The sequence below is a fragment of the Girardinichthys multiradiatus genome, chromosome 7 (assembly GCF_021462225.1).
Source record: "Girardinichthys multiradiatus isolate DD_20200921_A chromosome 7, DD_fGirMul_XY1, whole genome shotgun sequence".
Classification (NCBI taxonomy): domain Eukaryota; kingdom Metazoa; phylum Chordata; class Actinopteri; order Cyprinodontiformes; family Goodeidae; genus Girardinichthys; species Girardinichthys multiradiatus.
This window is the reverse complement of record NC_061800.1, coordinates 44,797,293-44,819,612: the sequence shown is the minus strand read 5'-3', so window position 1 is coordinate 44,819,612 and position 22,320 is coordinate 44,797,293. Positions and strand designations below refer to the sequence as shown.

The 22,320-nt window shown below is 41.8% G+C and overlaps 1 protein-coding gene across 1 annotated transcript; it reads right to left on the bottom strand.

The window, feature by feature from the left end:
* Positions 1 to 3,350: 3,350 nt before the first annotated feature.
* Positions 3,351 to 21,556, bottom strand: gtpbp8 (GTP binding protein 8 (putative)). The gene is made up of 8 exons (XM_047369760.1): positions 21,426 to 21,556; positions 16,961 to 17,158; positions 16,720 to 16,873; positions 14,531 to 14,629; positions 11,764 to 11,894; positions 6,355 to 6,454; positions 3,760 to 3,878; positions 3,351 to 3,583 (listed from the first exon to the last, which is right to left on the bottom strand). Exons 2-8 carry the CDS (start codon positions 17,125 to 17,127, stop codon positions 3,490 to 3,492), a joined length of 864 nt encoding a protein of 287 aa, XP_047225716.1. The 5' UTR covers positions 17,128 to 17,158; positions 21,426 to 21,556; the 3' UTR covers positions 3,351 to 3,489.
* Positions 21,557 to 22,320: the final 764 nt, after the last annotated feature.

Here is a 22,320-nt window from a genome sequence, read left to right as displayed (position 1 = left end):
AAACTTTGACGAGGAAAGTCCTTCACCCCTGTAAAAATCCAATAGTCTGCCATCTGGTAGCTGCAGCAATAAACTGTTGAGTTGCACTTCTGATGGTTTGTGTCTCATTAACTTAGTGCCACAGAGTGCTGTAATTCAATTTATAGACGTGTTAGAGTAGTGCCACCATCAGAAGGCACACACTGAAGAATTTAGATTAGTTTAATAAAGTTTCATAATGAATCTGGCTCTGCCAAATAGTCTGGGTTAAATATTAAAAGGTTTACAGCGATGAATTTTAGATTTTTTTATTCAGTCTTTAACCACGGCCCCAGCCTTTCACTAACGTCAGCCAAAGTGTGATTATGTGCCTAGCTGCTGATCCAACAGTGGAGCTTTTTCTATTTGGAAAAACCTGCACTTTGTATCCTCACTTACAATCCAAGAAATTCACCAAGACAAGGTGGTTTATGCAGCAACATAAAAAAATCAGAGAGCAAAAGGTAATTAAGAATGGAGGATCATTTTTCTGCAAGTGACATGTATGTATCGTCATTTCCTTTATATAACTTTATAGAACTATACTGCAGGCAGTCCTAAACACACAGAAGATACCCTCTGCCAGGTCCTGATTCCTCCTCAGTGAAACAGACGGGTGTCTTATCCACTTTCGAGGTGTCATTCAGCCTGATGCTCCCATTAATGTGCAATGAAGCATCTCAGTAGGTGGATACCCCAACAATGAACAAAGCTGTTGCAGAAAGAAAGAATGCAAAGTTACACTTACAGACAAAACCATTTTAGGACCAAACCAGAACGGCCCGATTCTCAAATCATTTGCAGACTAGGTCCTTGTAGGTCCATCAGACAGCTTCACCGGCACTTGATGGGAGTTTCTTCAGGGTCAGATTGTGGGTTTTGGGCTGATTATAGCACGCACATAGTGTGGAATGAACAAGGGTGTCCTACTCTACCTATATGCTAGGATGGGTCAGTTCTAACCACAACCAGGCAGTACAGAGATTCAGATCTCTGTTACCACAGTTGACTATGGTGTGAGGGTATGGCAGCAGGTGTGGAACAATCCTGAAGACATTCCTCATGGTATCAAAGTGTGGGGAGCTGTAGGGTCTGACTTCAGTTCACCCCTGGTAGTGACTCAGGAGATGAGAGAAAAACAGAGCTTTGTCATCGACTTCCTTCTGCCACATACCTCAGGCCGTCGGAGAAAGCACCCTGCTGAAGTCTTTTAGCCAGATGCCTGTCTACACAAACTGTGTGCTTAGGACTGCCTGCATCATACAATTTGTGTCAATGGACCGCCTGCCACATGTTGAGATCCTGCTGCAACCAGCGAGGTCTCCCTATCTTTTCCAAGTCGAGCATCAGATCCACTCAGACATTAGCGCTGACTCAGTGCAAACCTGCCAGATCTCCAAGGCCAGCTTGCCCAAAACATTACCTGTGTATGACTCTGCTCTACACCAAACCACCAGCAGAACCCAGAGGTGAGGGGGGGACACTAACATGGAACCATCAATGTGCCTGTATGACCTTTCAGAACTTGCATCTTCATTGGATTTCCTGCTCTCTGTCTGGGCGCTCAACTTTTTCTTGTAATTGTTAGTTTATGATTGGCTCGTAATTATGTGCGATCTCCTGCACAACTGAGCGTTAAAGTTTACTAGAAGATTGTTATTCTGTCAGCTCAGGTGTGGCAGGTGAAATAAAAACCTTGGTCTATCTGCCTTATATGTCATACTTTATCTTGATGGTTTAACTCATGTTATTGTTGTCTTATGAGCTGCCTTCACTACCCAGCTTTTATGTGATCATATAGTTTATGAAACAGACCACATCGTTAATCCCTGATCCATGATGGGTTTTTATTCAACAGAGCCATCAGGATCAAGGATCTGATCTATCACATTTAGTTCTAGGTAAAGTATTTACAGCAGCATGGTTTGAAGACTATGATTTCATCTCCTCTTTTTCTTTTTCTAAATGAGTTTTTTTTATTATCTTTCATTCAATAAATAGCATTTTAACGCTGGGTTAATGAGCATCATTTACATGATGTATGGTTTTATTTTTTTTACTTTATAGTTCTCACGTCGCTGCTTGCATCGAAACGGCTTCAGTTTTGTAAGACTTTACATAAATAAACTATAGAGAACCTGGCTCTGTCAAAGAGTCTGGCTTAAATATTAAAAGGTTTACAGTGATGCATGTTGCATTTTGTATTCAGTCTTTAACCACAGCGTGATTATGTGCCTAACCTTTGATCCGACAGCGTGGAATATGGAAAACAGCTTTTTCTATTTGGAAAAAACTGCGCTTTGTATCCTGATTTACAATCCAACGAACTCTCCAAGACAAGGTGGTTTAAGCAACAACTTAAAAAAAATCAGAGAGCAACAGGTAATCACGAATGGAGGATCATTTCTCTGTAACATGTATATATTGTCATTTCCTTTATAGAACTATACAATAAAACTAAATTGTGTTTCTCTTGTCTGGTGCAGATCAATGGATTTAATGTTTCCCTGTGGATGTGGGAGATCACATCCAAAGGCAAGCACTTGGAAGGGGAGTAGCACCGGTTAAATCTCTTAATGCAGCAGGAGTTGCCTAAGAAGTCAGGGTAAATCCACCAGCCTGTGCTCAGTCTCCATGGTAAACAATTGTCATGGCCAGCAGGCAGTGGTAGCCTCCTCTGTCTCGATTATTTGCTTTTTGGGGGATTTTATGTGATACATAATGTAGTGCCTAACTTTGGAGTGGAAGGAAAATGATATTTGGTTTTACAGTTTTACAGTCAAGGCTCTGTAGAACCACCTTTCACTACAACACCAGCTCCAAGTCTTTTGGGGCATGTCTCTGGCAGCTTGTCACATCTAGACACCGAATCTTTGTCCATTCTTCTTTTCTAAATGGCTCAAGCTTATTCAGGTTGGATAAAGAGGGTCTACAAGCATCAAGTTCAAGTCTTGCCACAGATTTTCAATTGGATTTGGGTCTGCACGTTGACTAGGGCATTGTAAAACATCAATATGTTTTGATCAAGCATCCCCACCAGCATGATGCTGCCAGTACCATGCTTCATTGTGGAGATAGTGTTTTCAGCAAGGTGTGCACTGGTAGATGTTGATCAAAACAGGTTTTTCATGAAGGAAAATAAGCTCAACTTATCACCAGGAAATCACCAGGAAATCACCAGGAAATCACCAGGAAAACCTAATGGATATTGATATTTACTATAAGACAATAATATTATAGCTGACAGGACATGAAGGATATCCATTTTAATTCAAGAAAAGGCAATGCATTGATGATAAAATGATCACGAAAATAAATCAAATACAAAAAAAAAAAGTTAAACATTTTATTAGAAAATAAAACCAGAACAGCTGTCGACATGTCCAATAATTTATGATGTATGTACAGTCACTCAACAGAAGATACCCTCTGCCAGATCATTATTCCTTCTCAGTGAAACAGATGGGCGTCTTATCCACTTTTCGAAGTGTCCTTCAGCCTGATGCTCGCAGTCACATGTGCAATGAAGCATCTCAGTAGATGGATACCCCAATAATGAACAGAGCTGTTAGAGAAAGACAGAAAGAAGTAAAAGTTACACTTACAGACAAAATAAGTTCAGAACCAAACAAGAATGACCTGATTCTGACAAACTAAACTCAATGATCTTAATAATTCAGTCATGATACATCATCAATTGAATTGGAGAGAGACAGTGAAGACAGAAAGTGCAACCATCACCTGATCAGAAGGGGCTGGGGGAAGCAGCTCGTGGTCTGAGTTTTCACCACATTCTGAAGATTCAGCAGGTTTGTCAGCAGGGCTCCTTGTGCACACTTATCGATCTTTGTCACCACCATCTGAACCACCAAATGTTTGGCACTTTAGAGTTTTACATGCATGTCCAAACCTTCTAAGATAAACACCATTCTTTTATCTATCTGTACTAGCTTCATTCACTCTAAAAGTACAAAACTGTCAGTTGACCTCTCTTGTTTTGTGGATTTTGCTCTTTAAAAAAATAAAATAAAATTCATCCTTTAACAGCATTACATCTAATTTAGTCTCAAAGGTACATCTGGGTCCTAATGTTTGCAGCTGTGGACTGGGTTTCACGGTCTACAAGCTGTATATGTGTGTCCTTAAAACTATAGAAGAGTATAAATTGGTCACAGATTTGACCAAAAATGTAACTTGTTTAATGTATTTTGACTTTTGCCCCGTACATTCAGTGGGTTCCTCTCTTGTTGAACCGTTATCTCCCTCAGCCCTTCCACACAAACAGTTTTTAGATATCTGATCATTTTCTTTCTTTATCATTAATCATTAATCATTAATCAATGTCAGATGACCATCCTTGACTAATGTTTAACTTTTGGTAATTATGTCAAGTCTCTGGTGTGATCCTGCTTTAATCATTTGATAAATATTGCTAAACTTAGCTCTATTATCTCTCCTCCTGAACTGGAAATGATAATTCATGCTTTTGTTTCGTCACATCTGGACTACTGTAATGCACTTCACACACGTCTCACCAACATCTCCCCAGACCTGTTGCAGGTTGTTCAGAACGCTGCTGCCAGGCTTCTGACAAAACCCTTCAAATTCTCACAAGTGACTCTGCTGCTAATGCAACTACATTGGCTCTCGGTACATTTCCAGATTCTTGTTTTGACTGTGAGATTTCTTCATGGGAGTTAAATCAGAGGACTATTGCATACATATGTCTCCAGCAGGTCCCTGAGGTCCTGTGACCCCAGGGTCTACTGACGGTTTCATACTAAACAAACTCATTTTATTGTACGTTTTTAAGTTATTGCACCATCTTATCTTCATGAGCTTCTCAGCCCCTACACCCCTTGCTGCAATCTCAAATCTTTAAATCAGCTTCTACTTTTCACTCGCAATATTAAAACTTACTTTTATAAGAAGGCTTTTAATATTTGAATTTCTCTCGTCTTATTTGATTATTTCATCTGTCATCAAAACAGAATTGTCTTAGTTACAGAAAACAGTAAGTTGGCATCTAATAGCATTGTTTTTACTCCAGAGGCATTAACTGCTGCTGTAGTGTTTTCTAGAACAATATCGCCATGGAAATGGTCAATAATGCATGATGTTCACCCTGACAGACAGCTGATTGATCACAATTTCCTTCCAACATAGAAATAAACACTTGAAATGTTTAACAATTCTATTAGCTCATTGTTGTTACCAACATTTTTTACCAGCATAATTATACTATAGAAAAGGTGTAGCTTAGAGGAAATATCTTTGTGCACTTGCACTGGTTGCCCACTAAGTGGCAGTGTAAGCAGTAATAGACCATAGTCCCATGAAGTGGCTTATATGCAAGTCTACCATTAACACCCAGACTAGGCTAGCACGATATCAGGAAAATATTTAATTGTTATCAATCATTAAGCCATATTTTCTCGTTCCATATTGTCCTCACCTCTCTGGGAGCTCTAGCCTCTCAGCCACTAAAGATGTTTATCAGGTTTGTGCATTAAGGGCAGTGAGAGCCCATCTGACTCACCATATATATTATTATTATGTAGGGTGTGAATACCCGACTCTTGATATGTGTTTTCTGATTAAGTATGGCATCTAAGTAGTCCTTCGAGGTTCAATATGGCATTTATATAAATTGTGCCTCTCCCACCCAGCCCTGCATAAGAAAATGACTTTTGAATAGTTAACATAAAAAACTGGTGGAGTAAATCTGCAGGAATGATGTTAAAACTTGGTGAAGTGGTGTCCACATTCTCCATCACTGCTTCCTCTAACCATCTTCTCACTTTAGCTCTGCTGACGTCCTGATCTGTCACAGAGTTTAATAACCCCACAGCATAAATAATGGAACGCTGAGTCCCTTCAGAGTGCTGGTGCTTCGTTATTACGTCGCAGCGGGGCAGTTCTGGATGTTTTTAAATAGCTGAGTGGGAACGTTCAGCATTAATTCACTGTGGACACGATGAGCATCTGCAAGAAAGATGAGTTGAAGCTAAAAAGGAGGGATAAAATGGGTTAAAGCAAATGATTTCCATCACACAGTGGAAAAACTGCAGTTCAAACGTCGTACAATTTGAACTCTGACATTTCCAGAGCTGCTTTATGGATTTCTATGGACATAAAGTTGAATTTTAAAGGTCCTAATAAGACTTTAGACTCTAGAATTTGGTGAATTTAAGATGACCCGCATCAATTATCTTACAATAGTTTTAGACTTTTAAAATCTTGTTGTCAGACTTAAATACAGCTATTTTGGAGCTAAATGTGTGGCATTTATTTCATTTAACTTCAAAAGATGAAAACATGAGATGAGATTTTTACCACATATGGACATCTGGTCTCCTCACACATCTCCAGGGCGATCAGGTCAGCCTTCTGAAGACCAACGCTGCCATCCACCAACAGGAACGTCCTCACCAGACTGGAAGAAACAAGACAGCAGGCGCAGAGTGACTCACAACAGATTATTATCAATCGCAGGAATTAAAAGAAGAATCTTTACTGATGAATGCTTACAGCGCCTCTTTCAGGAAACCAAAACACAAATCTGAATTGAACTTTAACTAAACCTAAGATGTTCCACAGCACCACCTGGTGGATATGTAATCATGGAACAGTGAACAAAAGCAAATAAAATATCTCAGCTTTGTTTGATGTTATGTTGATGAGGAATTCACTTCTAGAGTAAAAGAAGACTGAGCCAAATCCCTCAGCAATGATCACGAAGCTCCAGGATATAAGAAACCGGAATGAGCTTCCTCTGTAGGGTTAGCCTGAGCCATGAGGTGAGGAGCTCAGAGTTGCTTTTCTGCACTGAAAGGAGTGGGCTGAGGTGGTTCATCTGATCCGGATGCCTCCAAAGACCCAGGTGCAGAACCAGAACTGGCTGGAGCGACAAATATTTCCATTCTGGAACGAAGAATGTTTGGGTTTGAGGATGTTTGAGGACAATCCATGGATTTTATTAATGTTTCCAGGTTATTGCTTAAATCTAATGGCATCTCATATTAATACTGTCAGTTTTAACCTTTGTTGTGATGCATTTAACTGTGTGCAGCATGTGCAGAAGACAAATCTGCATGGTGTCTGATGAGCTGCAAACCTGCAGTCCAACATTGTTTTACAGACAAATGTTTTGAGTTGAACTTGAATTTCCCAGATTAATGTGTCTTTCTGCCAGACTTACAAACCTTTCACCTCTTAAAGGCCCAGAATCTGTCACAGTTGCACTCTGATGGAGCAACCCATTTTTTCTTTCAGTCTTTCAGAAATGTTTGACAGCTTTAAACACACCTTCTTCAGTCCTTGAGAAGAAGCTGAAAACTACCACTTACTTTTCCCCTTTTTTTTACTTTACCGTTTCCTGTCCGGCAGAATATCGCTCAGAATTGTTGTCTGACTGCCAAGAAATTGCATAACAGATTTACTTTCACAAGCAGAGCATCACAACTAATGCTTTAAAGCTCTGCTTGATATTTATAAAATAAACTTTATTATAAACTTCCTAGGGAATATTTCAATTGTTACGGACACGGAGACTGAAATGAAAAGGAAAAAAGAAGCTCAAAAAAGAGAGAGATGGGGAAAAAGGGGAGAAAAGAAGGAAAGAATGGAGGAGAGAAAGAAGGCTGAAGAGAATACAGGTCCTTCTCAAAATATTAGCATATTGTGATAAAGTTAATTATTTTCCATAATGTCATGATGAAAATTTAACATTCATATATTTTAGATTCATTGCACACTAACTGAAATATTTCAGGTCTTTTATTGTCTTAATACGGATGATTTTGGCATACAGCTCATGAAAACCCAAAATTCCTATCTCACAAAATTAGCATATTTCATCCGACCAATAAAAGAAAAGTGTTTTTAATACAAAAAACGTCAACCTTCAAATAATCATGTACAGTTATGCACTCAATACTTGGTCAGGAATCCTTTTGCAGAAATGACTGCTTCAATGCGGCGTGGCATGGAGGCAATCAGCCTGTGGCACTGCTGAGGTCTTATGGAGGCCCAGGATGCTTCGATAGCGGCCTTTAGCTCATCCAGAGTGTTGGGTCTTGAGTCTCTCAACGTTCTCTTCACAATATCCCACAGATTCTCTATGGGGTTCAGGTCAGGAGAGTTGGCAGGCCAATTGAGCACAGTGATACCATGGTCAGTAAACCATTTACCATTGGTTTTGGCACTGTGAGCTGGTGCCAGGTCGTGCTGAAAAATGAAATCTTCATCTCCATAAAGCTTTTCAGCAGATGGAAGCATGAAGTGCTCCAAAATCTCCTGATAGCTAGCTGCATTGACCCTGCCCTTGATAAAACACAGTGGACCAACACCAGCAGCTGACACGGCACCCCAGACCATCACTGACTGTGGGTACTTGACACTGGACTTCTGGCATTTTGGCATTTCCTTCTCCCCAGTCTTCCTCCAGACTCTGGCACCTTGATTTCCGAATGACATGCAGAATTTGCTTTCATCCGAAAAAAGTACTTTGGACCAATGAGCAACAGTCCAGTGCTGCTTCTCTGTAGCCCAGGTCAGGCGCTTCTGCCGCTGTTTCTAGTTCAAAAGTGGCTTGACCTGGGGAATGCGGCACCTGTAGCCCATTTCCTGCACAGAGGAGATCCGAGCCAGAGACATCTAAAGGCCCCCCAAAGCACAGGAACCCCAGGAGAACCACCGCCGGGACTACCGCAACCCCCCCAGAGAAGAGCAGTGGAGAGTCCCAGGGGAACCATCCAGCAGCGACAGTGCAGAAGCCCCAGGGAGCCGCAGTGATGAGCCCTCAGGCCCCGCTGGCAGCCGTCCACGCCCGAGCAGATCCAGCCATCGACCCAGAGACCCAAGACCCCGGGACACACCACCCCCCAAGCAGAGGCCCAACAGAGCCCAGGCCTGGCCTGGGAGTGAGCCAGCACACACCAAAGCACCCGGCCGCGGACACCGAGAACCACAAGTACACCAGCGGGCAGAGACTCCAACCATCGGCAGGCAGTGTGGCGGGGAGGAAATAGGTGATCCAGGAGAGGGAGCAGTCCAAGACCCAACCTGTCACAAGACAAAAAAAAAAAAGAAACAGGCACTCACAATCACTCCCACCCTCATGCATACACATAAAATCACTCGCACCCAACGTAAAGACAAACAACAATGGACGTCATACACTCATTCACACTCCCCATGCATACTCTACAGGTCCTTCTCAAAATATTAGCATATTGTGATAAAGTTCATTATTTTCCATAATGTAATGATGAAAATGTAACATTCATATATTTTAGATTCATTGCACACTAACTGAAATATTTCAGGTCTTTTATTGTCTTAATACGGATGATTTTGGCATACAGCTCATGAAAACCCAAAATTCCTATCTCACAAAATTAGCATATCATTAAAAGGGTCTCTAAACGAGCTATGAACCTAATCATCTGAATCAACGAGTTAACTCTAAACACCTGCAAAAGATTCCTGAGGCCTTTAAAACTCCCAGCCTGGTTCATCACTCAAAACCCCAATCATGGGTAAGACTGCCGACCTGACTGCTGTCCAGAAGGCCACTATTGACACCCTCAAGCAAGAGGGTCAGACACAGAAATAAATTTCTGAACGAATAGGCTGTTCCCAGAGTGCTGTATCAAGGCACCTCAGTGGGAAGTCTGTGGGAAGGAAAAAGTGTGGCAGAAAACGCTGCACAACGAGAAGAGGTGACCGGACCCTGAGGAAGATTGTGGAGAAGGGCCGATTCCAGACCTTGGGGGACCTGCGGAAGCAGTGGACTGAGTCTGGAGGAGAAACATCTAGAGCCACCGTGCACAGGCGTGTGCAGGAAATGGGCTACAGGTGCCGTATTCCCCAGACCTGGGCTACAGAGAAGCAGCACTGGACTGTTGCTCAGTGGTCCAAAGTACTTTTTTCGGATGAAAGCAAATTCTGCATGTCATTCGGAAATCAAGGTGCCAGAGTCTGGAGGAAGACTGGGGAGAAGGAAATGCCAAAATGCCAGAAGTCCAGTGTCAAGTACCCACAGTCAGTGATGGTCTGGGGTGCTGTGTCAGCTGCTGGTGTTGGTCCACTGTGTTTTATCAAGGGCAGGGTCAATGCAGCTAGCTATCAGGAGATTTTGGAGCACTTCATGCTTCCATCTGCTGAAAAGCTTTATGGAGATGAAGATTTCATTTTTCAGCACGACCTGGCACCTGCTCACAGTGCCAAAACCACTGGTAAATGGTTTACTGACCATGGTATCACTGTGCTCAATTGGCCTGCCAACTCTCCTGACCTGAACCCCATAGAGAATCTGTGGGATATTGTGAAGAGAACGTTGAGAGACTCAAGACCCAACACTCTGGATGAGCTAAAGGCCGCTATCGAAGCATCCTGGGCCTCCATAAGACCTCAGCAGTACCACAGGCTGATTGCCTCCATGCCACGCCGCATTGAAGCAGTCATTTCTGCCAAAGGATTCCCGACCAAGTATTGAGTGCATAACTGTACATGATTATTTGAAGGTTGACGTTTTTTGTATTAAAAACACTTTTCTTTTATTGGTCGGATGAAATATGCTAATTTTGTGAGATAGGAATTTTGGGTTTTCATGAGCTGTATGCCAAAATCATCCGTATTAAGACAATAAAAGACCTGAAATATTTCAAATATTTGCAATGAATCTAAAATATATGAATGTTAAATTTTCATCATGACATTATGGAAAATAATGAACTTTATCACAATATGCTAATATTTTGAGAAGGAACTGTATACTCCCAGGTCCAGGCGTGGTACCCCCAAGGGGCAACCAGCCCTCGGACCCAGGAGGTGGTACCCTTCAATCCTGGGGCAGAGACAGGCAGACAGTGCCGGCAACGCCCAGACCCGGGCCCAGCCCCGAACCCCCCAACAACCCCCATCCACCTCCGGAGAGGGGGCTATGTACAAAAGAGGGGTCCACATGGCCCAAACCAGCCTGCCAACCAGAGTCGCCCCAGGACGGAGCAGTCCCAACCCCCCAATGAGCTCCGATCCCAACCCCATGAGCCTCCCACCCCCAGTGAACCCCAACATGAACCTCCCCACAGGGCCACCCCCAACAAGGACATCGATATCGAACACATTCCCCCCGAACCCAAACGCCACAAATCCCCGCCCCCACAGGGGAACACCCCCACAGGTGAACTCCATAGCCGAGAGGCCGATGAAGCCACACCCACCCAGCACAAGCTCCATACTCAGTCCCGCTCTAAGCACCCCTGCCGCACCCCGCTCCCCCACCACACAGCGCGCCACAATGGCAAGGCAAGGGCCTCACGCAACACCACCCCCGCCCACCGGCGGCAGACCCCACCAAGCACCCCACCCACAACAGGACCCCCTACCCCGCAGCATGACGGGACAAACTCACCCACCTGCCAGTGTCCCCCACCATGCCCCCATCGGCCACAAAAAAAAAAACACTACATCTCTGCCACTGTAACGACCGCCCAGGGAGAAACACTATCCATCACAACATTGTTTTACAGACAAATGTTTTGAGTTGAACTTGAATTTCCCAGATTAATGTGTCTTTCTGCCAGACTTACAAACCTTTCACCTCTTAAAGGCCCAGAATCTGTCACAGTTGCACTCTGCTGGAGCAACCCATTTTTTCTTTCAGTCTTTCAGAAATGTTTGACAGCTTTAAACACACCTTCTTCAGTCCTTGAGAAGAAGCTGAAAAATACCACTTACTTTTTCCTGGTGTAAAGATACGGCTCCACCATGTCAACAAAGTCTTTGGGAGCTCTGTGACCATAACCCGGCATGTCCACAAGGGTGAAGGCTTTGCCCACTCTGAAAAAGTTCATCTTCTTGGTGTGGCCCTGAAGGTCAGAGAACAAAATGCTTGAAAGATCTCAAAGGAAAACAAGACTGATAGGAAGTGATCTGCATCCAGTCTTTAGTTTTCTTTTATATTTTGTCACCAAAGCAGCTGATTTTTTTGTCATCCTTTTCACTCAGCAACAATTTTCAAAGTTTCAGAGAACAGCAATGAGATGGAGATCAGGCAAAGGCTGTAAAGAGTTTATACTGACTCTGAATTCTTCTGCTGTATCTAACAATAGATCCAATAAGATGGTAAATGTAAGCTAGATGCTCTGATAGAGGCTGGAACCTAACAAGGCTGCATTCTGTGAGATGTACTGATCAGACTTACTCTAGCTAGAACTGATTCTCGGTTTTCTTTGAGGTCTGAGGTGCTGATTCTGATTTCTACAGCTACACCGTACAGTGCCTTGCGAAAGTATTCGGCCTCCTTCAACTTTTCGACCTCTTGCCACATTTCAGGCTTCAAACATAAAGATATAAAATTCTAGTTTTTTGTTAAGAATCAACAACAACTGGGACACAGTCATGAAGTGGAATAAAATTTATTGGATGTGTCAAACTTTTTAAACAAATAAAAAACTGAAAAGTGGGGCGTGCAATATTATTCGGCCCCCTTGCGTTAATACTTTGTAGCGCCACCCTTTGCTGCAGTTACAGCTGCAAGTCACTTGGGGTTTGTCTCTATCAGTTTTGCACATTGAGAGACTGAAATTCTAGCCCATTCTTCCTTGAAAAACAGCTGGAGCTCAGTGAGGTTGGATGGAGAGCGTTCGTGAACAGCAGTCTTCAGCTCTTTCCACAGATTGTCGATTGGATTCAGGTCTGGACTTTGACTTGGCCATTCCAACACCTGGATACGTTTATTTGTGAACCATTCCATTGTAGATTTGGCTTTATGTTTTGGATCATTGTCTTGTTGGAAGATAAATCTCCATCCCAGTCTCAGGTCTCTTGCAGACTCCAACAGGTTTTCTTCCAGAATGGTCCTGTATTTGGCCCCATCCATCTTCTCATCAATTTTGACCATCTTCCTTGTCCCTGCTGACGAAAAGCAGGCCCAAGCCATGATGCTGCCACCACCATGTTTGACAGTGGGGATGGTGTGTTCAGGGTGATGAGATGTGTTGCTTTTACGTCAAACATATCGTTTTGCATTGTGGCCAAACAGTTTGATTTTGGTTTCATCTGACCAGAGCACCTTCTTCCACATGTTTGGTGTGTCTCCCAGGTGGCTTGTGGTAAACTTTAAACGAGACTTTTTATGGATATCTTGGAGAAATGGCTTTCTTCTTGCCACTCTTCCATAAAGGCCAGATTTGTGCAGTGTACAACTGATTGTTGTCCTATGGACAGACTCTCCCACCTCAGCTGTAGATCTCTGCAGTTCATCCAGAGTGATCATGGGCCTCTTGGCTGCATCTCTGATCAGTCTTCTTCTTGTTCGAGATGAAAGTTTAGAGGGACGGCCGGGTCTTGGTAGATTTGCAGTGGTCTGATACTCCTTCCATTTCAATACGATTGCTTGCACAGTGCTCCTTGGGATGTTTAAAGCTTGGGAAATCTTTTTGTATCCAAATCCAGCTTTAAACTTCTCCACAACAGTATCTCGGACCTTCCTGGTGTGTTCCTTGGTCTTCATGATGCTCTCTGCGCTTTGAACAGAACCCTGAGACTATCACAGAGCAGGTGCATTTATACGGAGACTTGATGACACACAGGTGGATTCTATTTATCATCATCAGTCATTTGGGACAACATTGGATCATTCAGACATCCTCACTGAACTTCTGGAGTGAGTTTGCTGCACTGAAAGTAAAGGGGCTGAATAATATTGCACGCCCCACTTTTCAGTTTTTTATTTGTTAAAAACGTTTGACACATCCAATAAATTTCATTCCACTTCACGATTGTGTCCCACTTGTTGTTGATTCTTCACAAATAAATTTGAATTTTATATCTTTACATTTGAAGCCTGAAATGTGACAAAAGGTTGAAAAGTTCAAGGGGGCAGAGTACTTTCGCAAGGCACCAAAACATGAAGAAGAGAAACAATGTTCGAATCCAAAAGGAAATGAAGAATTTACAAAATAATCTCCATTATACAGAAAAACATTTGTCCTCAACCCTTTTCTGGGTTAAAGTGTCTCCAACCACATGCTCTTGGTTGATGTGTTTATGGCATGAAAATAATGATAATAGTAATAATAATTCTGTACAATAAATCATAAAAATCAGCCTATGTCTGGGGAATCGATGCATCTCCACTGTGCAGATTTATTCTCAAACAATGACTGACTGATCTTTAAAAAAATACTTAGGTTCTTGTTCACCCAGTGCTGATATTCCCTCAGGTAAATCATATTTTCTAATGCGTTTAAACTGGAAAAACACACTACAGATGTTGAAAATAAAAACAATATATAAAGGAGCTGCCAGTTTCAGTTGTGTGGTCGTGACACAAACATCCTGATCTGAACATGTCTGACAGAACATGCAAACCTCAAAATTCTCAGCATTGCCGGTATATACCTGACAAAGAGAAGAAATCAGTCTGCCTGTGGAGAAAGGACGTGCAACTGTCATGGCGAAGTTCAGTTCCATTGAAAATGGGTTTATTCCGAGTACTCACTGGAGTTTTGGAGACTCGGACTTCTACTTCCGGAGTGAGGGAAAACAGAGCTTTGACGAGAGACGACTTTCCCACATTGCTCCTGCCGATGAAACATACCTGGGAAGACAAACGCAGGTAAATCACTTTCAGTGTGTGCTGTGTATGTGATTTCTACAGTTCAACAATTAACCAAAGCCTGAGCTGGAATTTGCTGATGTACTTTGGCTGGTTTTACTCCAACATCTTCATTAAAGTAACATCTCTGAGTCCAACCAACCCGCCTCATCCCGCGGGACATGACTGACCCGTTTGTCTCTGCCACAGCATGCAGACGGATGGATGGAGGCCGGCGATGGCAGCCATCTGTAGATACATCTTCCTCCAAGAAAGGCAGGGTGGGAACTAACCCGGCATGCCAAAGAGACCCCACTGTCCCATCTGAACGGTGTTAAATCTGCCCATTTATCATCAGCTGCTTACTAATGCATGAGGCTGCAGGGCACTGAAGAGATGGTATATTTTTTACAGGCTGGCTCTATATTTTAGGAGGACAGGAGGAACATTTAGATGCCACGTCCCTCGCTCTCATTCTTATTCCAGCGGGAGCAGATGAAGTCAGCTGGAGCAGCAACTAAACTTTCCTGGTTTAGACCAGTTTAGTTCCTGTTTTCATACAACCTAATCATCATTACATTTATGTTAATCTCAGTCATAAGAAGGAATGAAAGTCACTGGTTATATACATTGAAAATATGATACATTTATTTTGTGTTGCATAGCAACAGACCATTAACTGGTTTAAAAGTAAAGATTTGGCTGTGAGCAGTAAGTCAGCTGTGTATAATGGCTGAAAAGGGGGATTTCCACCCTAAAACTCCAATCGCATGGGGCTCCTGTCCTGCAACCTTCAGAGGTGCCCCTGCTTCAGCACACCTGAACCAAATAACTGACTCATAACAGAACTTTGCAGAAACTGATGACATCTTGAGGTATTTCCACAGATTTATGTGTGTTGGATCAGGACTCCAGCCCGGTTACTGTCATAATGTTCTCCCTTCTTTCAAAGAAAAAGTTGACTGTTGGGATGTTTTTTTTCAGGCAGAGAAAACTAGAAACAAGCTACATGGAGCTTTTATGTCTTTCTGTCAGATAAAAAGTCACATGGATGATTGATTGGCTAAAGTCAGTAAGATACGCCTCCCAATGTTACAAAGAGCAAAATAACACATATTAAACAGTAACTTTTTTAATACTGATTATGTATTTTAAAAAACAGCCTGCTAGCTCTGCTGTTTCAGAAACAGTTTGTCAAAAACAATCAATAATTTAATACAATCCAGGCTGTTTTTATCCTCCTTCGATAGATCACAACTTGGAACAGCAGTGCTGCGGACCCTCAGCCCCTCCCCTCTCTTTATGTAGTTTAAAACTCCCATAAAAAAAAAAGAAAAAAATAATCTTTCCAAATGCAGATTTTGTCTTGATTCAGGTTGCCCTTTTCATGCCGGATTTAAAGAGGTTTCCTCTGATCAACAAGAGACATGAAGGTAAATGAAGGTGTTTAATACTTCACTGCCCTTTCTGTGCCCCATTGTGAGGTGGATTACGCATTGTTTTTACCTGTCCTTTCACACAGCATTTCATGAATACCAGAAAGAGAAGTTGGTTGCCACATGTGCCAGGTCAGATCTGCCAGAGCCCCTGACACACAGCGGCAGCCAGGATTCGGAAGGACCACAGTGGGGTGTGCACGTTACCATCCCACCTGGTGAGTTAGCTCCTGGGAGTTCAGAGCCTAGCATAGCGCCTAGCATAGCGCCTTGAGCCCACACCCTGCCAAACAAATCCCCGGGAGCCGTAGGTTACCCGGCCGGTTCCCAACACTCCACAACTTGGACTAAGCACCTACACAAACAGCACTACATCAGAGGGTGCTTCCCCCATTCGTGCAAGGCCCCTGGTTCCACACATCAACACCCTACTGATGTGTGGTGTTGTTTATGTCAATTGGGAGGAAAATGGTGCCAAGGCGTCGGGAGTGGATTTCACATTAAAGCAGTCAACATTTGGGTGCTAAAGGTATCTTAGACCCTTCAAATATGAGCTGGTATTTCTGTTTATGGCTCTGAGCACAGATTTTCCAGGAATCATTAAAGGTTAAAACAGAAGTCTAAAAACACAGAGTGTACTTCAGGCTGCATGCTGACCTCTGGCTGTTTCAGAGCAGGAGTGTGATCCAACCTCTCTGCAGAGACGTAGTAATCAATCCTGTGAGACGGTGAAGAACAGAAGAGCTTCTCTGCCTCCATCATGTCCTCCACGGAAGGATGAAAGAGCTGAAACTGCATCCGGTCCACTGACCTGAAAAAGACTCCAGCTGATTAAAAAACATTTAGCTGAGAGTTTGGGTTGGATGTAGCATCACCGAAGCAGAGCTCAGCTCAGCACCTGTCCAGGTACGCCTCTAAGCCACTGAAGGGGTACAGTAGGCTCTGCATCTTTCTGGGAGGCAGTGAGGTCACTTTGCGAAGCGAGGCCAGTTTGTGGATGTGACGACAAACAAGGTGAACTGAAGTTCCAGGCTGAAGCAGCAGAGGAAGCTGGAGACAAAACATTGTCCTCAGCTGACCTCAGATCTGCCTGGAGCTGACGGAAACACACAGAGATCAATGTTTACAAATCTGTTATAACGAAAGTCAGGACTGCTTCTTATTATAACTCACTTTGATTGTTGGATGCTCTAAATACATTTCTATTAGGCAACCCAAACAAAATAACTTTCCTCTGGAACTGGTCGGGCTAAAAGGACTGGAAATCCTATTTTAAAAGATTACTGGGAATATGTTGTAATCTGTTTATTACATATCTGTATGTGACCCAACTGGGACACAATATTCATCATGGTTCATTAAAACCCTGTTTGATCTTAGCAAAGGTGAATAGAATATTTAAATCATTCATATAGAAGTCTATTAGTTGATGATTTCAATACTAAAACCCAAGTTATCTGGTACAAAATCCAGTGTCCATAACAAATAAAGTAGGAAATAATTTTCTCCTAATTTCAGAATTTAGAGCTAATATTAAAAACGTTGTTGTTTCCCTGGTTCCTCCAATCATTTTCCCTTCCAGGTCATCTCTGTCTGACTATAAATATTATGGCCTGTTCTCCTTGTTGTCTAAACCAGATGTGGTTTATTTCACCTTTAATTCAATAAAATCAATAACGCACGTAGGGGAAAATTTTAATTTTACCACTTTTGCTGAGCAAATCTGCCCAAACACTGCAAGGTAACCAGACCCACCATATAGTTGGCCTCATCTGCAGACAGGTGATGAAAAACATGCAACTGATTTGATACACAAGTCAAAACTGTCAGAACAAAATCTAGTATTCTTAAAAATGTTTTAATTATTTTAATCTTAATTCTACAATTTAGTTATAATATTTACTTTGAAAGAAAGTACAGGCAGAATCCCTTGTTGTTTAATTGCAGAATGTTGTCTGTTGACGTTTATAATGGGGAAAATGTCATTTTCTACAATAACAAACTCATTCACTCAATTAAATGGTATTATTTTTTACCACTGTTAAAGGCAGAACATTCACTGAATATTAACCTCAGGGTTTGGTCAGGATGCCTTCACCCTTGGAGATCACCTCCACACTTTATCTAATGACAGCTTCTTCCTCCACTTTTGTGCATTAATGCATCCGAGCATATGAACATATATACCTGAACACAGGTACAGACATATAAGCACACAAGGGAAGTCTGCAGCAGGCAGGAAATCCATATTTACAACTTCTACTTTCATTCAGATTTGTTGACCGTTGTCTTGTTTCCTTGGTTCCTAAACCCTTCTTCCTTTCAATTCAATTCAATTCAATTCAATTCAATTCAATTCAATTCAATTCAATTCAATTCAATTCAATTCAGTTTTATTTATAAAGCGCCAATTCACAACACATGTTGTCTCAAGGTTCTTCACAACAGTCAGGTTCATACATTCCAATTAATCCTAATCATTGAACAGTTCAGTCAGATTCAGTTATTTATTCAAATTGGATAAAACGTTTTTCTGTCTAAGGAAACCCAGCAGATTGCATCCAGTCAGTGACTTGCAGCATTCACTCCTCCTGGATGAGCATGTAGAGACAGTGGACAGTCACTGGCGTTGACTTTGCAGCAATCCCTCATACTGAGCATGCATGTAGCGACAGTGGAGAGGAAAAACTCCCTTTTAACAGGAAGAAACCTCCAGCAGAACCAGGCTCAGTGTGAGCGGCCATCTGCCACGACCGACTGGAGGTTAGAGAAAACAGAGCAGAGACACAAAAAGAACAAAGAAGAACTGATCCAGGAGTACTTTCTATGGGAAGGAAAAGTAAATGTTAATGGATGTAGCTCCTTTAGTCGTTTCACCTAGAAAGAAAGAACAGATAAACTCTGAGCCAGTTTTCAAGGTTAGAGTCTGAAAGAGAGCACATAGAGTTAGTCACAGTAAAAGCTCAGTCAGTTGCCATGTCTAGGAGAGAGAAAGGGTTAAACACTAAAAGACAAGGCTATGTGGATCATCTGTAGAAGGTGAGCATTAAGTTGTTGCCAGCAGAAGCTCGGACGATTCCCCTCTCCAGAAAGGTGTCACAGGTAGACACAGAGTCAGGCCAGGTGTAGCTTCTAGGAAGAGAAAAGAGAGAACATAAAGTTAAAAGCTGAAATAACAGCAAATAATGCAAAATTGGAGAGTAGTGTGAGAATGTAGCAAAGAGGGTGAAAGTGGTCGTTATGTCCTCCAGCAGCCTAACCCTATAGCAGCATAACTACACCAATAGTTTCAGTTCAGATTATTTAGTTAAACGGCGCTTATTTACAACAATGTCGTCTCAAGGAACCCCACAAAGGGTCCCACTGATGGTCATTGTTATACTAAAAAACACAACGATTGGGATACCTCTCTCTGTCAGACTGATTATAACCATTGGAAAAGAGAAGGGGTCATACAGGTAGTAGAAATGGAGGGTGTGTTTGCACCTCAACCATAACTGAGCCGGTTTAGGCTAAACCTGACTCCCCCGTACTCCAACCAACAGGGAGGGAAGAAGACGGAGGTAAAAAATAAGGAAGATAGCTCAGGATAAACTGAGCCACTCTAACTGTAAGCTTTATCAAAAAGGAAAGTTTTAAGCCTAGCCTTAAAAGTAGATAGGGTGTCTGCCTCATGGACTAAAACTGGGAGCTGGTTCCACAGGAGAGGAGCCTGATAACTAAAGGATCTGCCTCCCATTCTACTTCTAGAGACTCTAGGAACCACCAGTAAACCTGCAGTCTGAGAACGAAGTTCTCTGTTAGGAACATATGGAACAATCAGATCTCTGATGTATGATGGAGCTAGATCATTAAGGGCTTTATATGTGAGGAGGAGAATTTTAAATTATATTCTGGATTTAACAGGGAACCAATGAAGGGAAGCTAAAATAGGAGAAATATGATCTCTCTTTTTAATTTTCATCAGAACTCTTGCTGCAGCATTTTGAATCAGCTGAAGGCTTTTAACTGCATTTTGTGGACATCCTGATAGTAAAGAATTACAATAGTCCAGCCTTGAAGTAACAAATGTATGGACTAGTTTTTCAGCATCACTCCTGGACAGGATATTTCTAATTTCCTTTCCTTTCCTCATAGCCTGTACACTATATTGTCTGAACTAGATGCGGTTTACTGTACCTTTAACTCTAAAAACACCTTCCTTCTGTGCACCACCTTTGTCCATTGGACACAAACACAATGCTCATTTAAATGGTAAATGGCTTGTACTTGTATAGCGCTTTATCAAGTTCCCAGAGACCCCAAAGCGCTTCACACTACAATCAATCATCCACCCATTCATCCACCCACTGACAGTGGTGCGCTACAATGTAGCCACAGCGGCCCTGGGTGCACTGACAGAAGTGAGGGAATATTTGAAATTCCTTTAAATATTCTCAAAGGAATTTTATGCATCTACATATTCTTCCCAAAGTGTTTTCATGAATGCCATTAGTAAGTTCTGTCCCTACCATAAAAGAGAAATATTCTCCAATTTTTGTGTTGGGTTTGGGCTGGTGCCCATCACCAGAATCACAGGGCGAGAGGCGGAGTACACCATGGACAGGTCACCAGTCCATTACAGGGAAACACTGGGACACACAGGACAAACAATCATGTGCGTACACACACACACACACACACACACACATCCCTAAGGGCAGTTAAGAGAGACTGATTGGACTGTGGGAGGCAGCCCCATGCATGGTGAGAACTCCATGCTGAAAGGGGTCAAACCCAAACCAAGACCTTCCTTCATGGAAGGCCCCAACATGCAGTCCTTCTACTTTTAATAGTTTTTAAAAATACTGAGATCTTTAAATGATACAAAGAAAAAACACTGATTGAAAAGACCTTTATAATATTATCGTAAAACGTAATTTATGGTAAACTGAACATTTAATGGGATGTTTTTTTTATTTTTTATGATCAAACCCAGTAAAAGTCTAATAATCAACTAGTTTGTCTCCAGTATCTCTAGTCTACTTTCAGCCCTTTAAGGTTTCATTTATGAGTGCTTTCCTTCACTTAAACACGTCTGTAAATGCGGTTAAACTGGACATTTCGGTCCCACGTGTTTAAACTAAAGCACCGCTAAATGTTTGAAAGCTTCTTTCACCTCTTATTGTTCTGCAAGAGCTGTTTTATTCTTCGCATTCGTGTTTTTTCTCTTCCTTAGTTTATTATAAACTGCAGCCTTGCTGTTAACCTGACCTGTACCTCAAAATGACTCCAAATCAAACAAAAACCAACCATTTACTCTCTTATTTGAACAGCTTGGTAGAAAAACATTTATCGTAGATGCAAAAAGAAATAAAACTTACGACTGAAAGCTTTTGTTGCTTAAAGCGTCGAGATTTCTGCCTCTGATGTCATAGAAAGCATGTCATTTCCACTCCTGTCTTCACTGCTCCATGTTTACAACTGACTCTTCTTCTTTAATGCTCATCGTCCAGTAGCCCCTCACCGCCACCTACTGGTCAAGTGTAAAATCATTGTCAGGTTCTGATCGTTTCCTTTTCCCCTTACCTTCCATATATTCAGTATTTTCATTAGTCATGAAGAATAAACATATGAGATCTAAAGCCTAAACATGTTTTTTTTAATTAAATTGTATTTTTTTTAACCTTTATTTATACATTTAAATGTCATTGAGACAACATATTTTCAAGTCACCTGTTTTAAGGTTGGATGACTTAATCCAAAATAAAAGATGTTTCAGCCCAATGTGTGTGACAGTAAAAGACAACTGTTCTTCACTTTCAAACTTATTTAAAATGATAACTCGCTTAAGCTTGACCCAACTTGACCTCATTTTATGTCTGCAGTATAAATTGTCTGATTTTAGTAGCTGTTTAACAACAATGTCCGATTCCTAATATCACAATTTGAAAGACTTGCAGAAGTTTTTATAACCTTTCAGCATTTTCACAGGGACACACCAAAACAAAATAGTGTATAACTGTTACATGGTAAAAAAAAGCATAAATGGTATTAAAGTTTTTTTTAACAAGTATAAATCTGAAAAGTGTGGTGTGCCTATGCATGCTACCCCTTTGGCTCTAATACCTCTATAAAACAACTGTGCACCTAATTTTCCACAGAAGTTACCTAAACAAGTGAATAAAAATCCACCTCGGTGTAATGTAATCTCAATATAAATCCAGCTGTTCTGAGAAAGTCTCAATGGCTTGTTAAAGAGCATTAGTGACCAAACAT